The 19,847-nt window shown below is 37.6% G+C and overlaps 2 protein-coding genes across 2 annotated transcripts; one reads left to right on the top strand and one right to left on the bottom strand.

Moving 5' to 3' along the window:
* Positions 1-92: 92 nt before the first annotated feature.
* Positions 93-15,292, bottom strand: LOC146481716 (prohibitin 1-like). The gene is made up of 8 exons (XM_085107765.1): positions 15,144-15,292; positions 11,782-11,943; positions 9,966-10,108; positions 8,136-8,177; positions 4,128-4,202; positions 3,436-3,490; positions 2,950-2,990; positions 93-1,802 (listed from the first exon to the last, which is right to left on the bottom strand). The coding sequence occupies exons 1-8, from the start codon at positions 15,229-15,231 to the stop codon at positions 1,581-1,583; spliced, it is 828 nt and encodes a 275-aa protein (XP_084963891.1). The 5' UTR covers positions 15,232-15,292; the 3' UTR covers positions 93-1,580.
* On the top strand, positions 15,245-18,687 carry LOC146481717 (small ribosomal subunit protein eS26-like). The gene is made up of 4 exons (XM_085107767.1): positions 15,245-15,364; positions 16,747-16,924; positions 17,665-17,795; positions 18,570-18,687. Exons 1-4 carry the CDS (start codon positions 15,257-15,259, stop codon positions 18,642-18,644), a joined length of 492 nt encoding a protein of 163 aa, XP_084963893.1. The 5' UTR covers positions 15,245-15,256; the 3' UTR covers positions 18,645-18,687.
* Positions 18,688-19,847: the final 1,160 nt, after the last annotated feature.

Below are 19,847 nucleotides of genomic sequence, written 5' to 3' on the forward strand. Positions count from 1 at the left end.
TTATTATTATTATTATTATTATTATTATTAACGCAAAAAGGGGAAAATTGTTAACAGTTGTATCAAATCAATCAACACGCTTACACAACAAATTCTGTGTTTCTGTCAGAAAATTTATTACAAATGGTGTCATCTTACACTGCATCTGCTGGTTACCACACATTTTGCTACAGAGTTGTTTTAAAAAATCGTTTCACCAGAGGCTCATTTTGATAGAACCTGAAGTTAATTATAATTATTAAAAACTGACTCGTTAGATAATGCAATTCCAGAGTTTTGATTGGTTCAGAGGGCATAGTATATCAGGCATTATCCCATGCCTGAGAAATAGCGACCATAAATTATTTTCTGGTTAGCAAGATCTAGCCACATTTTTTGATTGTTGCAAATAAATTAGTTATTCCACTTGCGCTTGTTGGATATGGTACGATTATAGCCCACTCGGCACTACATGCCCTGTTGGCTATCTATCATCTCATATTCAACGCATGCTCATGGAATAAAATATTGTCAATTATTTAATGCAATTTGAGCGATTTGATTGGCTTAGCGGCCACGGTATATGAGGCATTATACCATGCTCGAGAAACAGAGACCATTTAATTCTCTACTAATTGTTCTTGCATTGTGAAATCAGCAAGATCTAGTAACATTTCTTGAATGTTTTTAATAAAACAATTATTCCACTCACGCTTGTCGGATATGAGATGATTATAGCCAACTCGACGCTATGCGCCTTGTTGGCTATCTATCATCTCATATCCAACAAGTGTGAGTGGAATAATTGTCAAATATGTCCTGGTCAGTTTATGGTTTGTGTGTGTCAGCTTCTTAACCTTTCAGGGCCCCGATATTAAAATGCAAATTCTCCTGACTGTCCTCTACATATTTCTTGTAGTACTTGTAGAGAGAGTTTGTTTGATTATCAAGACATACCATCTTTGGTGATCATTTTCTTTTCTCTCATGGCCTGAATGTTTGAAAAGGCAGTTATACTGTAAGAAGAAATTAGATGCTAGTCATCATTGGGGATTAACCCTTTAACCTTTCACATCAAAGAACAAATTCTCCTATCTTGTCCCCATACTTTTCTTATAAAAGTACTAGGGAGAAGTTATTAAAATATCAAGAAAATTCACCTTGGGTGATCATATCATTAATTCTCATGACCTCAGGGGTTGAATAAGCATTGATATTACAAGAAGAAATTTGATGGTGATCACTGTTAGGGCTTAAAGGATTAAAGGGTTAAATTAACCCTAGAGCCCTTACATGGAATGATCGAAATGAATCAGAGAAGAGAAACAACTTTATAGCAAAATAACTGGTGACCAAACTAGATCAGTTCCCCTGCAGGGTTTTGAGAAATTAAAGAGGCCAGCATGTCCTAGAGCTGTTAAAATCACCCAAAATAGGTTACCCTAGCCTCTTTAATTGAGTTCTATACTCATGTTTGTCAAATGCATCAGTGAGGCATTAGTTTTCACATCTAACACAAAACACCTAATCCATTCACAAATGAACAAAGTCAACTATTCTTGCTTTAGTAGGCACAACAGTACGTCTGTTTAATCGCATGTTTACTGGCGTCCAACCGGTAAATTCAACAGCATGTTCTGTCCATGAGGTAAATAGGCAACATTTCTTGAATGAGACAATCTGTCTGCGATTTCTTCTGCGGCTTCAATCTTCCTGAGCTCAACGAGTCCTTCGCCTGCTTCTTTAAACGCATCTGCCAACAGCTGTGCTCCCTTAGCATCACCTTCGGCAGTGATGATGGCTGCTTGCTTGTGCTGCTCAGCCTAAAAACAAGTACAGCGTAACAGTTAGGAGAGAATGTTAGCCTATAATAAAAGTATTTGGTATCCAGACAAATTATTGGTCTGGACACAAAAATACCGCCACACCTTAATGTCTGACATAACAAACCAAAACAGTGAATGCATCATGGTTTAACCAAAAGGGTGTCCTGTGCACTTCAGCTTTAATTTTGAAAATTTCAGTGAGTGAAATTTTACCAAAAAAATATCCTCCAAATCGTTTTCTATTTTCTTTGAATAATTGTATCCATAGCTACAACACCAGGCATGCATTTTCTTTTGGGTTACCATATTGCAGAGCAAATATTTGATAATGTAAATGTTTACCAGATGCATTCCTCTGGGATGCCAAATTTTTAATTTCTAGCTTACAGCCTGGAATGCATTTTTTAGGTTGCAAAACAGTCTTTTCTTTTTGTCAAATTCAGAGGGAAAAAGCATCTCTCCTTAATCTCACTTTCTGTTCTGCAGTGGTAAAAAGTGATCGGCAACTTCAGCTAGGAAGGGCTCTAAAACAAATCAGAAACTTGGCTTAAAAACAGATACGAAACCATGATTGGCATCATCACAACAATCTTTTCACTCTTTTTCCAACTTGTAAAAAAATCTCTTGCTGAACAAGCTTACGCCATCTCTTTCGTAATTAGTTAAAATTCACGTGAAACAGTGATCAAATCCGTCTTAACATTTTCCATATCCTCACTCACTCCAGACCTTTCACACGAAAACTGTACATTTCCATAGACCGGATCAACACAAAAATATGAACTGCTTTACAGTCTAGCATATTTTGGTATTGAGCATCAAACACTGCCTAAATTGTTTAGGATTAAGCAATGATTCTCCAGACAATAAGCCACTGCAAGTGTCTTTATGATTGAAAGCTGCCACAAAAATTTACTATTTGTGATTTTTGTTAACAATATTTATTTGCTGTTCAAGATAAAATCCTTGTCACTTTTGCTAAATTTTTTAATAACAAAACCGACAAAAATAGCATAGAAATAAAAATTGTGCAAAGGTAACAAGGAATTTGGCCTTCAATGGCAAATAAACACCAATTAAATCCTTTAATTTCACAAACACAATTTCTGTGACATTACTACTTTAACATTCCATTCCAACTTACTCTCTCCACAAGAAATCTTGCACGCTCTGCTTCCTGTTGGGCTGCGTAGAGAAAATAATTAATAATAAGGCAAAATTTTAAAGAGAAAATCAACAGTACTATAAAAAATAATAATAATAAATTTAAAAAATGAAAATGCAACACTGCACTCCATTCAATAAATTCAAGAAGACTAAATTAAACTCACCCCTTTTTGGCAGCTAATAGGTGCTTACATGGTGATTATCCTAATCTAACAGCAGCCCTTTATTGCCAGAGTAAAATTCTCATTGACAAACAAACGAACAATAAAAACCGACGTTTTGGTGTCATCATGATGCCATTGTCAAGGTGACTTGTGGACAAAATGTAAATTGTGACAAGCATTTAAAGCAGTGATGTCCCAAGCGTGGAGCTAATTATCATCAGCCCATTGTAATTAAAAAGAAATAAGCAATACATTTTATCCCTCCAAGTTCTAAAAGTCAATCCCAACAAGATACTCACCAACTTGTTTCAATTCAACAGCCTCAGTGAATTCTTTACCAAATGTCAAATGTGTCTGAAATGTGGGTAACACAACAAATACATGTAAGACAGAGATTTTTCATGCAAAAACTGGAGTTCCTCTCGGAAATACCATGTTAATTTACTCGAAAGAGTGCATTGGCATTCATTACATTTTTGACTCTTTGTTGCAGCACTTATTTGATAGCAGTATTTATTCAGGGAAGGCGCTTATTAAACTCATTCCCAAAACTTGCAGCTCACTATTTCAGGCCTCTTTCATGAACAAGCACAGGGCCACTCGAGCTTGGGTTAGCGGTGCCCAATGCCAAAAACTTTTTGAGATTTTTGTATATTAATGTATGTCAGTACTTTTGTCTTATTTCCATGCAGTGTTATCTGCCTCCATTTCTATACTTTCTTGACCACATGTTGTTTACTTCAATATTTGTGCAAGTTTACTGTCTTGCTTGTTCATCAGCACAGATCAATAATCATTTTGTACGTAGGATTATTTACCATTTAATCATGAACTGGCTTAAAGCACCTTCTCAGATGATCCATGATAAAAGCAAGAAAAATTATAGCTACCATCTTGTGATCTGGTGAAGCCTAGAGTTCATTCTACTATTTTGTATGCACTGTGTTATTTTGGTATTCAACAGAACAAGTAATATTCATTGTAAGCTCACCAAGGATATGTCATCTAAAATAAGTCCAAAACTTGCACCTCGCTCTGTAAGGGCCTCTTGGACTTTTTGAGAAACCTGCAAGTTTAAAAGTATGTAGTATTAAACTTGTGCTAGTCTATCCCCCAAGCACCTAAAATACGACAATATTTTGTTTGGACACCTTAATGTCACCATTTTACTCTAGATAGTTACTGTGTTAAGTGTGTTCCCCCAAGCCTTCACAATGTTGTTTACTGCAATAAACTATTGCAATTCTGCAAGAAAAAAATATTGCAAACAAACACTAAGAGGGAAGGAGGACAAGATCTGTCCTAACAGTTGTGTCTGAGAATGTAAAATATATTTTGTTATATTACTTACCCTGTAAACACTTTGTCTGGGTACCTATGTTGCATAAGAAACAGGGCTTCTGACAGGGTGCACAACTGCACAATTCACTCATATCTTCACAATACTGCATTATTTGCTTAATGCTTTAATTAAATCAGCTTTTTTGTTGATAACTAAGACTTCTATAAGCTTTTTGGGTATCTCCAGGTTATTTACTTTCCAAAACAGTAGAGAAATCCTTTACTTTTCTCCCAAATAGCTCAAGTGGATGCAAAAACATCACAAGTTTTCACAAGTGTTACTTATTCACAACAGAACTTTAAGTTATAACTAGGCTGGCTTGCAAATAGTGAAGAGCTAGTCGCGGCAAGCCAGACTGTACACAAAAAAATTAATTTTTTTTTTAAGATTACATACAACGATAACAATGATGATGTGTGAAGAGGAAAACTAGACAATAACGAAGTGTAACAAGGAAGACTAATTCTAACTAAACTTCGGTCGGAATTCTAATCTTTCATTTTATTAACTAACTATCTCGACATAAGAGTTTTCAATTTCTAGTATTTCAGTTAGTTTTGTCCTAATAGTTTTTTTTAAAAGAGCTTTTGGATAGGATTTTGAGACTAGTTGGTATCCCATTCCAGATTTTAACGGCAACACGCGAAAAGGCCTTAGTTTGAATGTTAAGTACAGATTGTTTAGTAAAATAATGTTCAGATGTTGATGAGCGTGTGCTGTAAGAATGAACGCTGGTAATTTTAGAGAATAAATTCAAGATATTAATCAGTGAAAAATTAGTGCTGATGTCGTACATCAAATTAGCAATTTTCTCATAACATAAAAATTAAAGCGGTCAAGGAGTTCTTTTGAAAGCTTTGCAAGGCCGGGGCACTTCAGTGTCAGTTTAAATCCTTTGTTCATTGGCAGATTGAGGCAATCAAGTAACAGTATTTAACTTGTTGTTAATTAGCACTACATGACTCTACACTTCAATATTACTTTTCTATAATTTGATCTTGACATGTTCAATTTTTGAACAGGGAAGAAGCCACACGAGAACAGAAGATAAACTTTCCAAACAGTTTTATCACCATTTTGCAATGAAAACATATAACTTTCTGTAGTTAATTCTAAAATTTGAGAGAAAATGTCTGTATGATTTTTGGATGGAAGATACTTACTGTAGAAACAGATAAGTTTTAAGCCAATTGACTAAAGTTTAAAATTGTGCTAAGTGAGTGGAGCATTTCCACAATGTAAGGGCCTGTTTACATGGAGGGAGGATAACCCCCCTCTATTGTTTTCCTGGTTTCGTTTACATGCGAGGAAGGGTTACTCTAGGAGGAGGGTAACCTTATCTGCTTGCTACATGTGGGGTTACCCTTCTAGAAGGTTCAGCTTTGTTTATTTAAGTCATGTAAAGGTTTGAGGTAGCCAAGGGTTACCCTCCTAAGAGGGTCAAGTTTTGGGTGATCAGATTACTGTCACATTCCCGAAAACTACAAACATGGCTTCGCACGGTTATAAACCTGGTTATTTCGGAGTGGTGAATGCAAGCTGGAATGATACAGCAAGTCAGGATGACAGCCAGGGCAACATTCTCCTGGTGATGTCCAATTAATAGGCAAAAGTCCTGACCAAAAATAAGGTTTGACAGACGGAGCCGTAGTTGACCTTCGTCAAAAAAGGCAAAGAAATGGGCATGGATGCTCAAGCCATTGAACTGTTCTCAAAATTGATATATCAAAGGTACAAGACGAAGTGTGAATTCAATGGCATCAATTTCTAGGCTGATTTGCAAAGCATGTACACTGATGTCTTCAGGTTTCCGCAGCTTTGGTGGCAAAGATAGCCCTATGTATGGATAACCCTACACATGTAAAAGAGGGCTACCTTTTGACCCTTGTAGAACGGTAACCCTTCTAGGAGGGTTACTCTCCCTCCATGTAAACAGGCCCAGAGTCTTTTCAATGAGAGTATAGTTGTTAGAGTCAAGACACAATCATACTTTATGAATTTTCTTTTAAAGTGTATATGACACAAAATCTTTTATTAGCTTATTAGGAAGAGCTTTCAAAATGATGAAGAATGGCATTTATTTTATTGCAATAGCATTCTTGGTTGCCGAGTTATTCAAGATTTAGGTTTATGCAAATTAGACAACTTGTGACATCACAAGACTGACACAAAATGAAGGGAAATCACAAAAAATGGAATATCTCTTAAGCCTTTTTCTGTATAGAACTGAAACTTTGTAGAGTTGTTATACTCATCACAAAGTTTCATGATATGATCCACTATGACATTTCCATGGCAACACAATGGGCTCCAGGCCCTCACCATCCAAAGGATAAAATCAGAGTTTTCCTTCCCAAGAAGCGCTTTTTGCTCTTGATGTTTATTCAGTGGGTGTGAGGTAATATGGACATTACGCAGCACAAGTATAAGAAATTCTGTTTGACTGTGGAGCAATAAATAAGGCATTTGTCATTTTGGGAAGGTAGAGGTCTGGTAACGAGTACGTTGCTATGATGACATCAGAGCCACTATCACAATGTGTAGTTCTGTCAGCACACCAACCCTGTAGATGTAGTATTTGCGTAGATATTCCAAATTTTGTGATTTCCCTTCATTTTGTGTCAGTCTTGTGACGTCACAAGTTGTCTAATTTGCATAAACCTAAATCTTGAATAACTCGGCAACCAAGAATGCTATCGCAATAAAATAAATGCCATTCTCCATGATTTTGAAAGCTCTTCCTAATAAGCTAATAAAAGATTTTGTGTCATATACACTTTAAGTACCATAAGCTTAATCTTAACTTATATCTTATTGGTTGTAATGAGTATGCCATTTGTGCTAGCTTCGAACGTTCTACTTTGTGCAGAAAAATTGCTGTTTTGAACACCTGGTGTTGCAGACTGTTTTTGATGGGAAATAGCCGGTGATGAAAGGGTTAAGCTTCTTCAAACAAGCAAGCTGCACAATTCCCAGTCGACATTTTCTCCACACACTTTACCCTCAACATCATTCACAATTTTAATTTTACCATGCCCTGTCAGAAGCCCTGTGTTGTATTTGTTCTGTGCTTAACACAATTACGTTTGTTGCACCCACTTTTCAAGATACAATGTGCAGTGCAGTTAAACTGCGCATTTCAGCAGTTTTCAACAGGGCTATGTTATGCTGTGTATTTAGGCTGATTCACACTGGCAATGAAATCAGAAGTGGAATCATAATTGGTAGCATAAGGAACCTTCCATTCCAGTATAAACAATAAAAAAAGGAGACAAAATCGCAATCACATGCTCGAAGGAATGTTGCAAATGCATGGATCTCAGTGAAAGTTTCTGTTATCTTCCAATTCCACTTCTGATTCCATCACTTGCAATCACGTGCGACTTAGTTGATCAGAATAAGTGTTGGCAGAAGAATAAACTACTCAGATAGCTCATTATTAATCCTTTTACATGGGAATTAGAATGGAAAACATGGCAGCCTTCCACCATTTTAAACAAAAGCAAGGCTTCTATTTCTACTTCTGTCGTATTGATTCACACAGATTCTTCTGATTCCGACTACGATATCGATTCCGCTTACGTCACTTCTGTGACTAGTGTAAACCAGGCTTTAACACATAAAATAATTTGGTGTCTCATGACTAACAACACTTACCACTTCTCTTTGTGTGATCAGTTCTCCGGCATCAAACTGGGCCTGTTGAATAATTTCAAAACAAGAACTTTGAGACAAAACCAGGCAAATCAATGAACTATCTAAGATGGCAAATTCCTATTTTATTGGCAAGTTGGTAGCATTTTGAAATTGCACTTTTTCGCAGGAAAGATTTCTTTGAGTTTTGGCACCCTAAATGAAAAATGTTTGAACTTTAAGAAAATATTATTTGTTTTATTTTTTACGGCTTTAAAAACATTTGAGATATCATTTTATACAATGAACTGTGTAAAACTCGCGTTTTGATTGGTCTAGAGGAGTGTGTGATTAGAGTATAGACGCACGATTGACGTCATCGAGTGGTGTGACCGGGGCACGTGATCAGAGTCTAGAGTCCAGCCAGAGTGACTGGTCAACAAAGTTTTGCAAACTGTTTCGGCGAGTAGCGGACAAACACAGGCAAATTTTCGCAGGAAAGGAAAACTGCCCAATAAAAAATTGGACAAAGACCGTTGAGAGTGACCTCAACCAGGATAAAAAAGCTAGAACTTTGTTGTGACGTGAAAAGGAAGCAAATATTTGTCGAAATATGTCGCCGATAGAAATCCGGCAATGGTGAGTAATCGATTACAAATCGCAGTGAAGCGACTAACATGCTGTAATATTTTGGGGTCAGGATTTCCTTCTGGAATAAAGGTTAGTTTTGAAAATATTGTTAGTGAAATCCTTTCGGATTATACTCTTTAGAAGATCACAATTGCATGTGTGTTGTAGTCTAAAACTGAGTTTGCTGGAAAGATTTTGACTCAGCTCAGGCAACGCGATGCTCGCTCACGAAATGTGTTGAAATGTCTTGGTTATTGTATAAAACAAATAGATTCCATTTTGCCGTGGGTCTGTACTCTGATAACGCACAGAGGACGTCAAAACGTGGTGAGAACATCAGTCACGCTACTCGCCTGCGGCTCGTAGCGTACTTCTTTGTTCTCACCACGTTTTGACGTCATCTGTGCGTTATCAGAGTACAGACGCACGGCAAAATGGAATCTATTTGTTAAATATTTCAAAAACCCTATTTTACAAAAATGGGAATAACTTTGAAATCTGACGACATACTTTTTCCATATTTCATCAAATAAGCCTCTGGTTAAAACCATCACAACAACTCATTTACTGCAAAAGACATCATGTCTGTAACAAAAAGCTTGTTGATAGCTACAGTCATAGACAAAACTGTTAAGAAACTTTTAGTCAATCTCCAAATTCGACCACTACAATGATGCCTCAACAACGCAGCTGCCCCCCTCCCCCTCATCAATGTTGCTCTGCCACTGAAAACAGGCTGGGACATCATCCGGCCTTCAAAGCAACACTAAGTTAGCGGGAGGGGGGAGTGAAGGTTTGCTACTCTCCAGGCAGTGTTTTCTTAAAGGTAGATTGAAATATATGTGCGAATTTCGCAGTTTTCTTAACAAGTTTTGTAGCATTACTCATGTGATACTCAAATACCTAAAAATGTAGGAATCTGTGCTACACAACAAGCTCTTGCATAATGTGCAGTTCCAAAAAAAAATCCATACCCACCCCATGGAAGGTCATTTGAAATTCCAAGGGGGGGGGGGGGGTGTCTTAAAAGTCAAAATTTTAAAAGCAAAGTACGAAGCTAAACTGCATTTCCTGGGGAAACAGGGGATGCAAAACAAAAAACCTTCCGTGGGGGGAGTATGGATATCTTCTGGAACTGCACAATCTCCCAAGAATAAGGTATTGTTGCTACAACTCAGTTGATTCAGTTCTGGTTCAAAGAAGCTTATTAAAATGTCGACTTACCACAACAGCCTTGAGGACTTCAGTGGTGATTGAAGGAAGAACTCTCTCATCATAATCCTCACCGAGGTTCATGTACATTTTGGGTAGCACCTGAGGCTGAGGTCTGAACAAGATTCTGAGAGTAATATTGACATTCTGTAGATCTGTAAGACAAGAGGTTCAGAGTGGTTTTCAAATGAGTGTCATAAAACCTTTGGACAATCACAAGTGGTGTAAAAGGCAAAATGAACCAATCGGTTTTCAAAGCAAATACTGAAAAAAATCGACAGCAGTTTTCTATGGTCTATACTCTAACAGACCATAAAATGGTGCCAAAAAATGTTGAAAACTCAAACTCTGCCAAGTTTTGGACATTTTATCGTCTATAAGAGTATAGACCATAGAAAACTGCTGTTGGCTTGTTTTTTTACAATTACATGGAAAAATTGTGAGCAGAATTGGCTTTCTGTTCCATTAAAAAAGTGCGCGTGTTACATCTGACGTCATTTTTATTGTCTGTACTCTTATAGACAATAGCTACGAGCCAATCAGTGTGCGGGAATTTGGACAGTTATTGTCAAAATGTAATTGGAGCCAAGTGCAGGAAAATGCATGAAAGCAAGTCATGATTGGTTTGATTTACTTCTAACATTGTAGTGCTGATATTGTAGCAATATTGTAGTCTTAATTTTCGTCTATTACTAATACCCGCCAAGATTAGCTAATGCTATATGCGGGTTGTGTAAATTGTCTTAGTTTGTATAAAATGTAATAACTAATGAAATTAACTACTAGGGAAATAAAGATAAATCAATTTTATGTTAACAGCATATTTACAAGTCTCGTTTTAAAAGTACCAGAGTTCACTGCTTTTTGAGGTCATAGATCATATACATATAATGAATTTTGCGCTTATATATAAATTAATAATCAATTTACTATTACTATTCACTATTCTCATTGGTTGAGAAAGAGACTAAAGTTTTGCTAACCAATCACAGAGCATACATGTAGGAAAGCAAAACAACCAATGAAAGCAATAATTATTGCGAAATTACTTTTGATGCTTGATTGAAAACCACTCTATTCTAAGTGATATTCAACCTCACTCCCACGTCCCAGAGGGGAGACCCTGGTTGGGGCTGGTCACGTGACTCCCAGAGAAATATTAGACCCAGGGAGGGGTCCTTCACTTGCTATTTTTTGTCAAGATTAATTGTCCACTCCACTTTGCTGGGCGAAGCCCACGCGAAACTCATTCAACTGGCTATGTTTTTCAGTAGTCTTCATTTTGCGAGTCATTGTAACATTAATCTGAAAGCTTAACAAAGTCAATTGTCTTGAGGCGCTGCACTTTGGAAAATCACTGTGTATAAACGACAAAATTAACAGGGGACGAACAGCAACAATGTGCAGATTTGTGGCTACAACGAAGGAAAAAAAAAAAAAGAAATCTACCCGTTTTTAGACACGGTATGCCCCTCAGGGCATCCCGCGTAAATACGTTATTTTGAAGGGATGGTGCTGCAAAATCTTGAAAAATAATCACTCAGAAAATGGTACATGCTGATACATGTAAAACTTATCCTTCAAATCGATACATTCTGTTGATGAACTAAATGGTCTGGCCGGCCAGTTCTGACAAATGGAAACTGCGCCTAGTCAATTACTGTATCCCGCGCAGTTGGAGGGGAGGGGGTACTCAGTGACACTCTTAGTTCTTAAATGCTACAGCAACTGGAGCATTTTCTCTGATGGGTTGAAGAAATACTTTCCTGTTTTCGTTTTGAACTGTTCAGTTAGAGATGTGGGACTTCAATATTTTTTAAGTACTAACCTTTACTTCCTGTTATCACTGGTACATTCCTTGGTCTGCTACGAATGTCAAATATGATTGGCCTCTGGACCCACGGGATGAGGAAGTGTGTCCCCTCACCAACAACATCTGGTTTAACACCTTGAAATCTATCAAATATCACAGCTCGGTGACCTCCTTCAACTGAAAAGAAAATACATATTGTAATGCAAAACCAACATAAGTGATGATTTAGCCTTGGTATCCAAATTTCTCTGAATTTGCCCTATAAATTTGGGATGGAAAGACTGGTTCTTGTGTGAGAAACATAGTTCCATGTTTACTTTGTGAATTGAGCCCTCAAATTCAGCCAACAAGCTTACGACTTTAGCCTGCAAACTGAACCAACTGTCAAGTGATGTTTAAAACAATATTATTTCTGGAAGTAATGTGGTGAATAAATGAGAATGATGTATTAATCAGTAAATGACACTGGCATACTCGGAAAAAAAACCGAGTGCTCCTATCAGGAGTCGAACCTAAGATCTTCCGATTATGCAGTATGCAGGATGTTTGTCCCATGAACCTAGTTTAATGGCCTTAGCTCCCACAACATCCTACATACTGCATAATCGGAAGATCTTAGGTTCGACTCCTGATAGGAGCACTCGGATGTTTTTTTCAGAGTATGCCTGTGTCATTTACTGATGAATACACCATTCTCAATATTATTTCTTTAAAAAGAAACAAATGTAAATTCTACCTATAAACTGTAATTACTAAATCCTTCTCTTCGAAAGTCTCAGTTCAGGCTACTTCGCTTCCCCAACAGCATCAAATTTCTCCTTGTAACATCAATGCTTATTTGTTTTTATTTAAAAAATATTTTATTTCGACATTTGCTCTAAGAGTAAAGAAGTGCTCATTGAGAGAGCTAACGCTGTTTACATTAATTTTAAAACATCACGTCAAAGAAGAAACAAACAAATCAGAACAAGAAACAGCTAAACACAGCTAAAGAGCTAAAAACAAAACAAAACAAAAAACCAATAAATAAACATCTAAATTACATTTAACACCCCAACCCCTCTGGAATTTCCAATTCCCTCTGTGGTGGAGGTATGGATATTTTCTGGAACTACACATTGTAGAATAGAATACTAAATTGAAACTGCCATGCCTGCTAAGAAGCTGTGCCAAAGAGCCTGGGAAATCACCCAATATATGCTTGTATATTAACCCTTTAACCCCTAATATCAAAGAACAAATTCTCCTATCTTGTCCCCATACTTTTCTTATAAAAGTACTGGGGAGAAGTTATTAAAATATCAAGAAAATTCAGCTTGGGTGATCATATCCTTAATTCTCATGACCTCAGGGGTTGAATAAGCATTGTTATTATTCAACACATTGTGATAATGCCCAAATATGGTCATGGTGAACTCAATATAAGTCGTTCGCACTCAACAGATATCCTGCGATATACGTAGTTTTTGTGCGTCGGGGAGAAAAATAGCAGAGCGCTTTCAAAAAGTAACAACCTCGCAAGAACACCAAGCTATTAATAACGCTGTTTTATACTGAGCACAAAGAACGCAACCAAGTTTGCTGTTAAGAATTGTAATGGTTAGTGCAAAAACTTTTACTGCTTACCTTTCTGTTTATGAACTGGCAAATTACAGTTTAGCAAAAACGTTTAATATATTTTTCACTAGACTTTTGGATTATCCCGTATTCTAGGGCTTAGAAATTACAAACAGTACATGTATTTAGCTTGGTTCTTGCAACCGTTAAACAGAGATCTCAACTCGTCTTGAAGAGATGGAGAAAACCACCTGAAAAAATCCGAGCTCACACTGAAGTGCCTCGAGAAATTCTAGCTTTCTGGCAGACAAAAAGATAGACGGAGTACAAAGTAATCATTCTCAGAAGCATCACAGCCGCTTGAAAAACCGTTTACTTTCATAAAAGATCCAGAGTTCTTGCAAGCAACAAGGCACTAGATGCGTTTGTCAAAACACTGAGGAAAGATCGCGAAATTGCTTGAGTAGTAAACAAAGAGACACTCACCCGAGAAAAAAAAAAAAAAAAAGCTTTTCCAGTCTGTTCAGCTCAGCCCGACTGGAACAAAAAATCCTTTGCAGCTTCAAAATACTGTTTGGTTTTAGCTTTTGAGGCTTGAAATTTGTGGAAAATTTTGCTGGAGCGATTGGCGTACTAGACGAGTACTCAATTTTTTTATTTTGATGTAAAACGCTCTCGATTTCATTCAAACTTGAACAAAGCTGCCGCTTTCATTCATGCCGGCCCGCACGCAGGGAAATGTTACAAGTTTCTTTTATTGACAAATAAAGATTGCCTCCAGCTTTTCTGCTGTAAAACTGTGCTATGTTATCAATGTGTTGAATAATAAAACAATTATCCTGCTCAATCTTGCGGAATATCGCCTGATTTTAGCCAACTCGGCCTACGGCCTCGTTGGCTAAGTGTCAGGCGATATTCTGCGCGATTTCGCAGGATAATTGTTAAGTATTATAAGGAGAAATTTGATTCTGATCACTGTTAGGGCTTAAAGTGTTAAACAGCACTTCTGCATGTTTTTCGGCAAATGATTAATCAGTAACCATATTATTTTACGTCGGAAAACATTTGTTTAATCATTCCAGTTTAATATGCAGTTAATTTAGGAAGCCAAGAATATTTATTTATCTACTGCGCAATTAACGAGTAAAACCGCTCTAGGAAAAAGGTAATTTATGCAAAAACCATGGAAACACGACAGGAGTCAAAGGGTTAATCTTTTTTAAATTTCATGAAGTGAAGACAGTATACTGTAACTACCTACAGTACTCAACAGTGTCCCTGGCCCACCCGTGTCTACACCCCACTACACCCCCTCCCCCTCCCCCCTTTTGTATTATGCAATGATTATTAAAATATCACTACGATTTAAACTATAAATGATATTGAAAATACTTTTAAAGCACATTTTTTAAATGCAACACAAAATGCCAAAAGATAACGGATGAAATTTGTTGTGTCTAATAAGCTATAAGAATAAAACCATTGTAGACCTTGTCAGTTCACGCATAGAAATAAGTTCTCGTGTTTTATCGTATTTTAAAATATTACAGCATAAATCAAACCAAAAACTAACACAACAGAAAATCCACAAGGAAGCAGTGTGAAATATGTTATCTTGACAATTCGGATTGTAGGTAAAAGGAGCCAAAAGAAGCTTTACAAGTATATTGCTACAGTGCAGGAGATGGAATCAAGGCTTACTCTGCGCGCTTACTCCGAATTTGAGGTTGTCAAATATACTTCATTTCATTTCCGAATTTTGCGCGATCGTCTCCCAGCTATACCCAAACAGGAAGAACAATAAATAAATTTTATCTTACCATTGTAAAGTGCAGTGTTAACCACGCCACCAATTCCAGCGAGACCTAATCCGAGAGCAGCAATCCTGTTGAAAAATGAGGCCGCCATCTTGACTTTGCAAAAAACCACGTGAATGATGAAACCAGCGCCCGCGATCTCAAAGGACAGCTTCCGGGGTGGCCCCACACAAATATCAGGGGCTACATGTGAGCGGCCTCTTTTCCTCTCTGCAATCAAAATGGTGAGGGCTTTGTGAATTGTAACTTCTTTTTACGAACATTTTCGTTGTTATTTTGGACACCGAGGGCGGTTAGAATAAACTTTTAGGCGTTATTTGTTCCCCTAGCGCTTAATTGTGTTGGTATCCCTGTAGGAACACTATATTTGGTAACGATTTTGTGTTCGAATGTGGTCTTGGCTGGATAGTAAAACCACGTTGTAATTTTTTTAGTGGTCAAATTCTGGATAAAAAACGTTGATGTCATTCTGTTTTCTTTTATTGATTGCAATTGGCATTTGATTTATACTTTTGTCGTCGTTTCAACAGTATACGTTTGACGTGAAGAGTCTTTCTTGTGATTAAACTTAATTTACAAACTGAAATCTGCCTAAAGTGTAAAATGGACTGTGAAACTCTTCTTGTTTTAACTTTAAAACAAAGCAGGAGCAGCTATAGAATACAGGGCCACATTTCGAGAGATATAACTGAGGCAGCTTGGTGGCTCGCCATTTGTGGTCAGAGTTTAAAAAAGTGTTTATGACTTAAATAGTGGCTTGAAGGTTCGCCAGTCATTGTCAGAGTTTAGAGAATAAGTACATAAAGTTTATAATTTAGTGGCTCGGCTGCTCGCCAGTCATGGTCAGATTTAAAGAACAAGTAAGCCTTTTAATTTAGTGGCTCAGTGGCGCGCCAGTCACGGTAAACAACTGGCAAGTCGCTGAGTTGCTTGAATAATAGGTGTTCTATTTGACTGGCAAGCCACAAAGCCTCTTGAATTTATAATATTGGAAAAGTGGCCCTGTATTCTATAGTTTAGCCACAAAGGACAGCCTGTGTTCTTAGTCATTCTCAAACTGTAAACATACGTATAATTTATAACAGAGAGGTTACTGTAATTGGAATACAAGAGGTGTGTGTATTTGGTAGCTTGTTGGGTGGGTGGTGGAAAAATGCATTGACTTGTTTGGCTTGTGTCAGTGATTGGGGGAAACTTCTGAAATGTGGACAATGCTGAGAAGTGTGTATTTGGGTTCCCAGTTTATCGACACACCAACCTTTAAGACCTTGAAGACCAAGCAGGAAAATTGACAGGGGAAATTTTGCCAGCAGGAGATGGCTCCTCAAATTTCTACAGTAAAATCCCTTGCAATGTGTGGTATGTTTGCAGACTGAATGTGATTAGAAATAGAATTCGTTATAGATTATTTGACATATCAATTCCCACAGCATTTTGTTCTGTGCTATTGGCATCCTTTTAAAAAACTTAATGAAATGGCCCTTGTTTAGCAAGAAGCCAGTTTGAAGTTGAAGAATTTAATTGTTCTTTTTGTGCATCACGGCATTATTTTGTCCCATTTTATGGCAGATGAGTTAATTTGAGGTTTGTGTTTGTTTTTGTACAGACACAGAAGAGGCGTAATTGGGGACGTAGCAAACACGGCCGTGGGCATGTGAAGTTTGTGCGTTGTACAAATTGTGCACGATGTGTCCCCAAGGACAAGGCTATTAAGAAGTTTGTGATCAGGAACATTGTGGAGGCAGCTGCTGTGAGGGATATAGCCGATGCCAGTGTATATGAAGGTAAGGTTATCTAGATTAATGATTAAGTGTAAGCTGTGTGAAACAGGACTTTTGGATGTCCAACTTTCTATTTCTTTACTTAAGCCTGAATTGGTCTGCATAAAACTCTGTCAGACTTTGAACTTTGTAGCTGCTACAACAACAACACTTCCGTTAGGTTAAATGATTACCCCAGGACTGACCTACAAATAGCAATTGCTATTTACGGCGGGTCAGTTGTAAGAGAAGTAAATGATTAAATGTAAATAAGATTTTACAACAACTGTCCAAATTCCCAAGCACTGATTGGCTCGTAGCTATTGTCTATAAGAGTACAGACAAAAAAAATGACGTCAGATGTAACGCGCACGCTTTCTCAACGAAAAAAATAGCCAATTCCGCGCGTACTTTTTTCCTTGTTATTGTAAAAAACAAATTGATGGCAGTTTTCTATGGTCTTTACTCTTACAGACCATAAAATGACGCCATAAAATGTCCAAAACTTGGCAGTGAAACCACTCGCCGTTCCACTTGAGTTTTGAACATTTTTTGAGGTCATTTTATGGTCTATAAGAGTATAGACCATAGAAAACTGCCATCGATTTGTTAAATAGTACATAGTCATAACAAAGTAAATAAAAAGAAGCAAAGTGATTGTGACAAAGACATAAAAGAGTAAAAGGAAACCAGATTTCAAGGACTGCAGAAAGACACAGTGAAGCTCTTTTCAAGTAATCTATTGATGGTGATTTGCTTTGCAGTGTACCCTCTTCCCAAACTGTATGTGAAGCTTCACTACTGTGTGAGCTGTGCAATTCACTCCAAGGTTGTCAGGAATCGCTCCAAGGAAAACAGAAAGATCAGGGCTCCACCTCCAAGATTCCCTCGCAGGGTACGTCTGCTGCTTTTTGACTGTTTGCATCTCTTTCAGATATACCTAGACATCCATACCTTGTGTATGACAAGCATTTTATATATCATTTGTTGGGGAAAACACTTCAGCATAAGGGCCTGATTACATGCCGAATTTCAGCATGGGCTGATATTTTGGGCTGGTTGGGGATTGAGATTTCTATGAGGATTTCTTTTGAGATTTTCTAAGAGGATTTGTTGACAAACCCAGGCTTAAATCTCAGCCCCCCTAAGTGGGCTGAAGTTCACCATGTAATCAGGCCCTAAATGTGTAACTTTGTACATTTACTTTCCATATTACTTCTTATAATTTTACTGGGGGTAGACATCTATCAACCTGAGTCATTTAGTTGGTGGCGCTAGTAATTGTGCAAATCTAGAAGCCCCAGTTGTTCACACTGTTATACCGAACTCTGTCAGTGGCTGTGTTAATGAAATTAAATCCATGTGCCTGAAGACCTGATTGTTGCATTGCATTTGTAAACTTAGAAAGCAGGGCTCCCGCTAGGCTTTTGTTCCACAAGAAAAGTACCCAACCCAAAACTAAAATCCCAATCTTGTTGTTTTGTTTGAACTTTTCTTATTGCAACAGAACACAGATTTTATAATACAACTACCTTCATCAAGGTTCCTGGTCACACTAGTTGATTTCTTGCCATACTAGTCGGTTTCTGAATACCAATCACAGCCCCGAGAAAGAATGTGTTCATTTAATTGATTGATGAGTTTATTTGTTTCTTGTTTTTGTTTCTAGGCTGATAACCCCCAGGGGCAGCGTCCCGGAGGAGTTGGTGGACCTCGCCAAGCAGGTGCTGGTGTAGGAAACTAAGCAGCACCCTAATGGCTGAAATAATAAAGTCACTTTACAGTTACTATGTGGTTGTGATCTTGTTTTTGCGCTTGAACTCTGAGAGACCGTCTGGGTAAACTTTTATTTGCAGTTAAATGAATGTTAAAGGGACACTTTCTTGGCGATTTGCTGTATTTTGGCCAAAACTGCTCAAAAATATTTGACAAAGAACCTTTTTTCTAACGTGAAATTGCTGTCAGAGCGCTGCGAAGAAAATTTTAAGGGATTTATTCAGAGAAGAACAAACTATAATCCGTTTTTAAAGGCCCACATTCACCCAAGACGTATTGCGCGCCCAGGAACAGTTTTCATATATGAAAACCCCCCCCCCATTTATTTGAGCGGGAGTCGAGTGAGAAAGCAAAAAGCGATCACGAATATTCTTTCCCTCCAGCACGAGTCATAGAGGAAACCCGCATGAACCGCTTAAGTTCATACAGCCAATAAGATCACGCGTTTGGACAATACAGTATTTCAAAACAAACGACCGCAACGACTCTTGGGTGAAGGTGGGCCTTTAATGACTTCTCTTCAATACACAGGAAGAACCAATTAGCCTGCGTCACAGACGGACTATAACCCCCGGTAATAACCGACAGGGGGTTATAGTCCGTCTATGACGCAGGTTCAAGTGTCAATCCATTTCCATCCTAGCAATCTGTAGCCATACATGATTAATGCTAGTAACAATCAAAGATTAGGGAGTGCATTTGATGATCTTGATTCCAGACTCTCTCTCCTTTGCCAAGTTGTTGATGATGTCATCCGCCCTTGCAAAATCTGTGGGGGATGCCAGATACACATCCCAAGATCCATTCATTCAATAGCATTGTCATATATAATCTCGACTCCAATCTGTATTAGGAGTGTGTCTTTGCTATGTTGAACACAACTAGTTTCTGTGCATTATTAGGGTAATTGTTTACAGAACTGAACCATTATTTCCAGGGATATCTCATCAATGATTGATGAGTAATCAATAAGTAAGCAACTGATTAGTCATTGATTATGAATAATCTATGACTAATCGAGGACAAAATATTTTGTGGCCTATCAATTACTCATTGATTACCCATCGATGTTACTAATGTAGTCATTGATGTGATTGATTACCTATTGATTACTCGTCTATTACAAATTTCCCTCCAGCTTCTGCTAGTAATCTAGAGAAATACCGTTCCT

This window comes from Pavona decussata, unplaced genomic scaffold, assembly GCF_977016875.1.
Source record: "Pavona decussata unplaced genomic scaffold, jaPavDecu1.1 SCAFFOLD_48, whole genome shotgun sequence".
Classification (NCBI taxonomy): domain Eukaryota; kingdom Metazoa; phylum Cnidaria; class Anthozoa; order Scleractinia; family Agariciidae; genus Pavona; species Pavona decussata.

Coding starts and splice junctions, on each gene's coding strand:
- LOC146481716 (XM_085107765.1), bottom strand. CDS start 15,231: ATGGCGGCCTCATTTTTCAACAGGATTGCTGCTCTCGGATTAGGTCTC. Junction 10,109..11,781: donor AGTGATAACAGGAAGTAAAG/GTTAGTACTTAA, acceptor CTTGTCTTACAG/ATCTACAGAATGTCAATATT. Junction 1,803..2,949: donor CAAGATTTCTTGTGGAGAGA/GTAAGTTGGAAT, acceptor ACTTGTTTTTAG/GCTGAGCAGCACAAGCAAGC.
- LOC146481717 (XM_085107767.1), top strand. CDS start 15,257: ATGATGAAACCAGCGCCCGCGATCTCAAAGGACAGCTTCCGGGGTGGC. Junction 15,365..16,746: donor TCCTCTCTGCAATCAAAATG/GTGAGGGCTTTG, acceptor GTTTTTGTACAG/ACACAGAAGAGGCGTAATTG. Junction 17,796..18,569: donor CTCCAAGATTCCCTCGCAGG/GTACGTCTGCTG, acceptor TTTTGTTTCTAG/GCTGATAACCCCCAGGGGCA.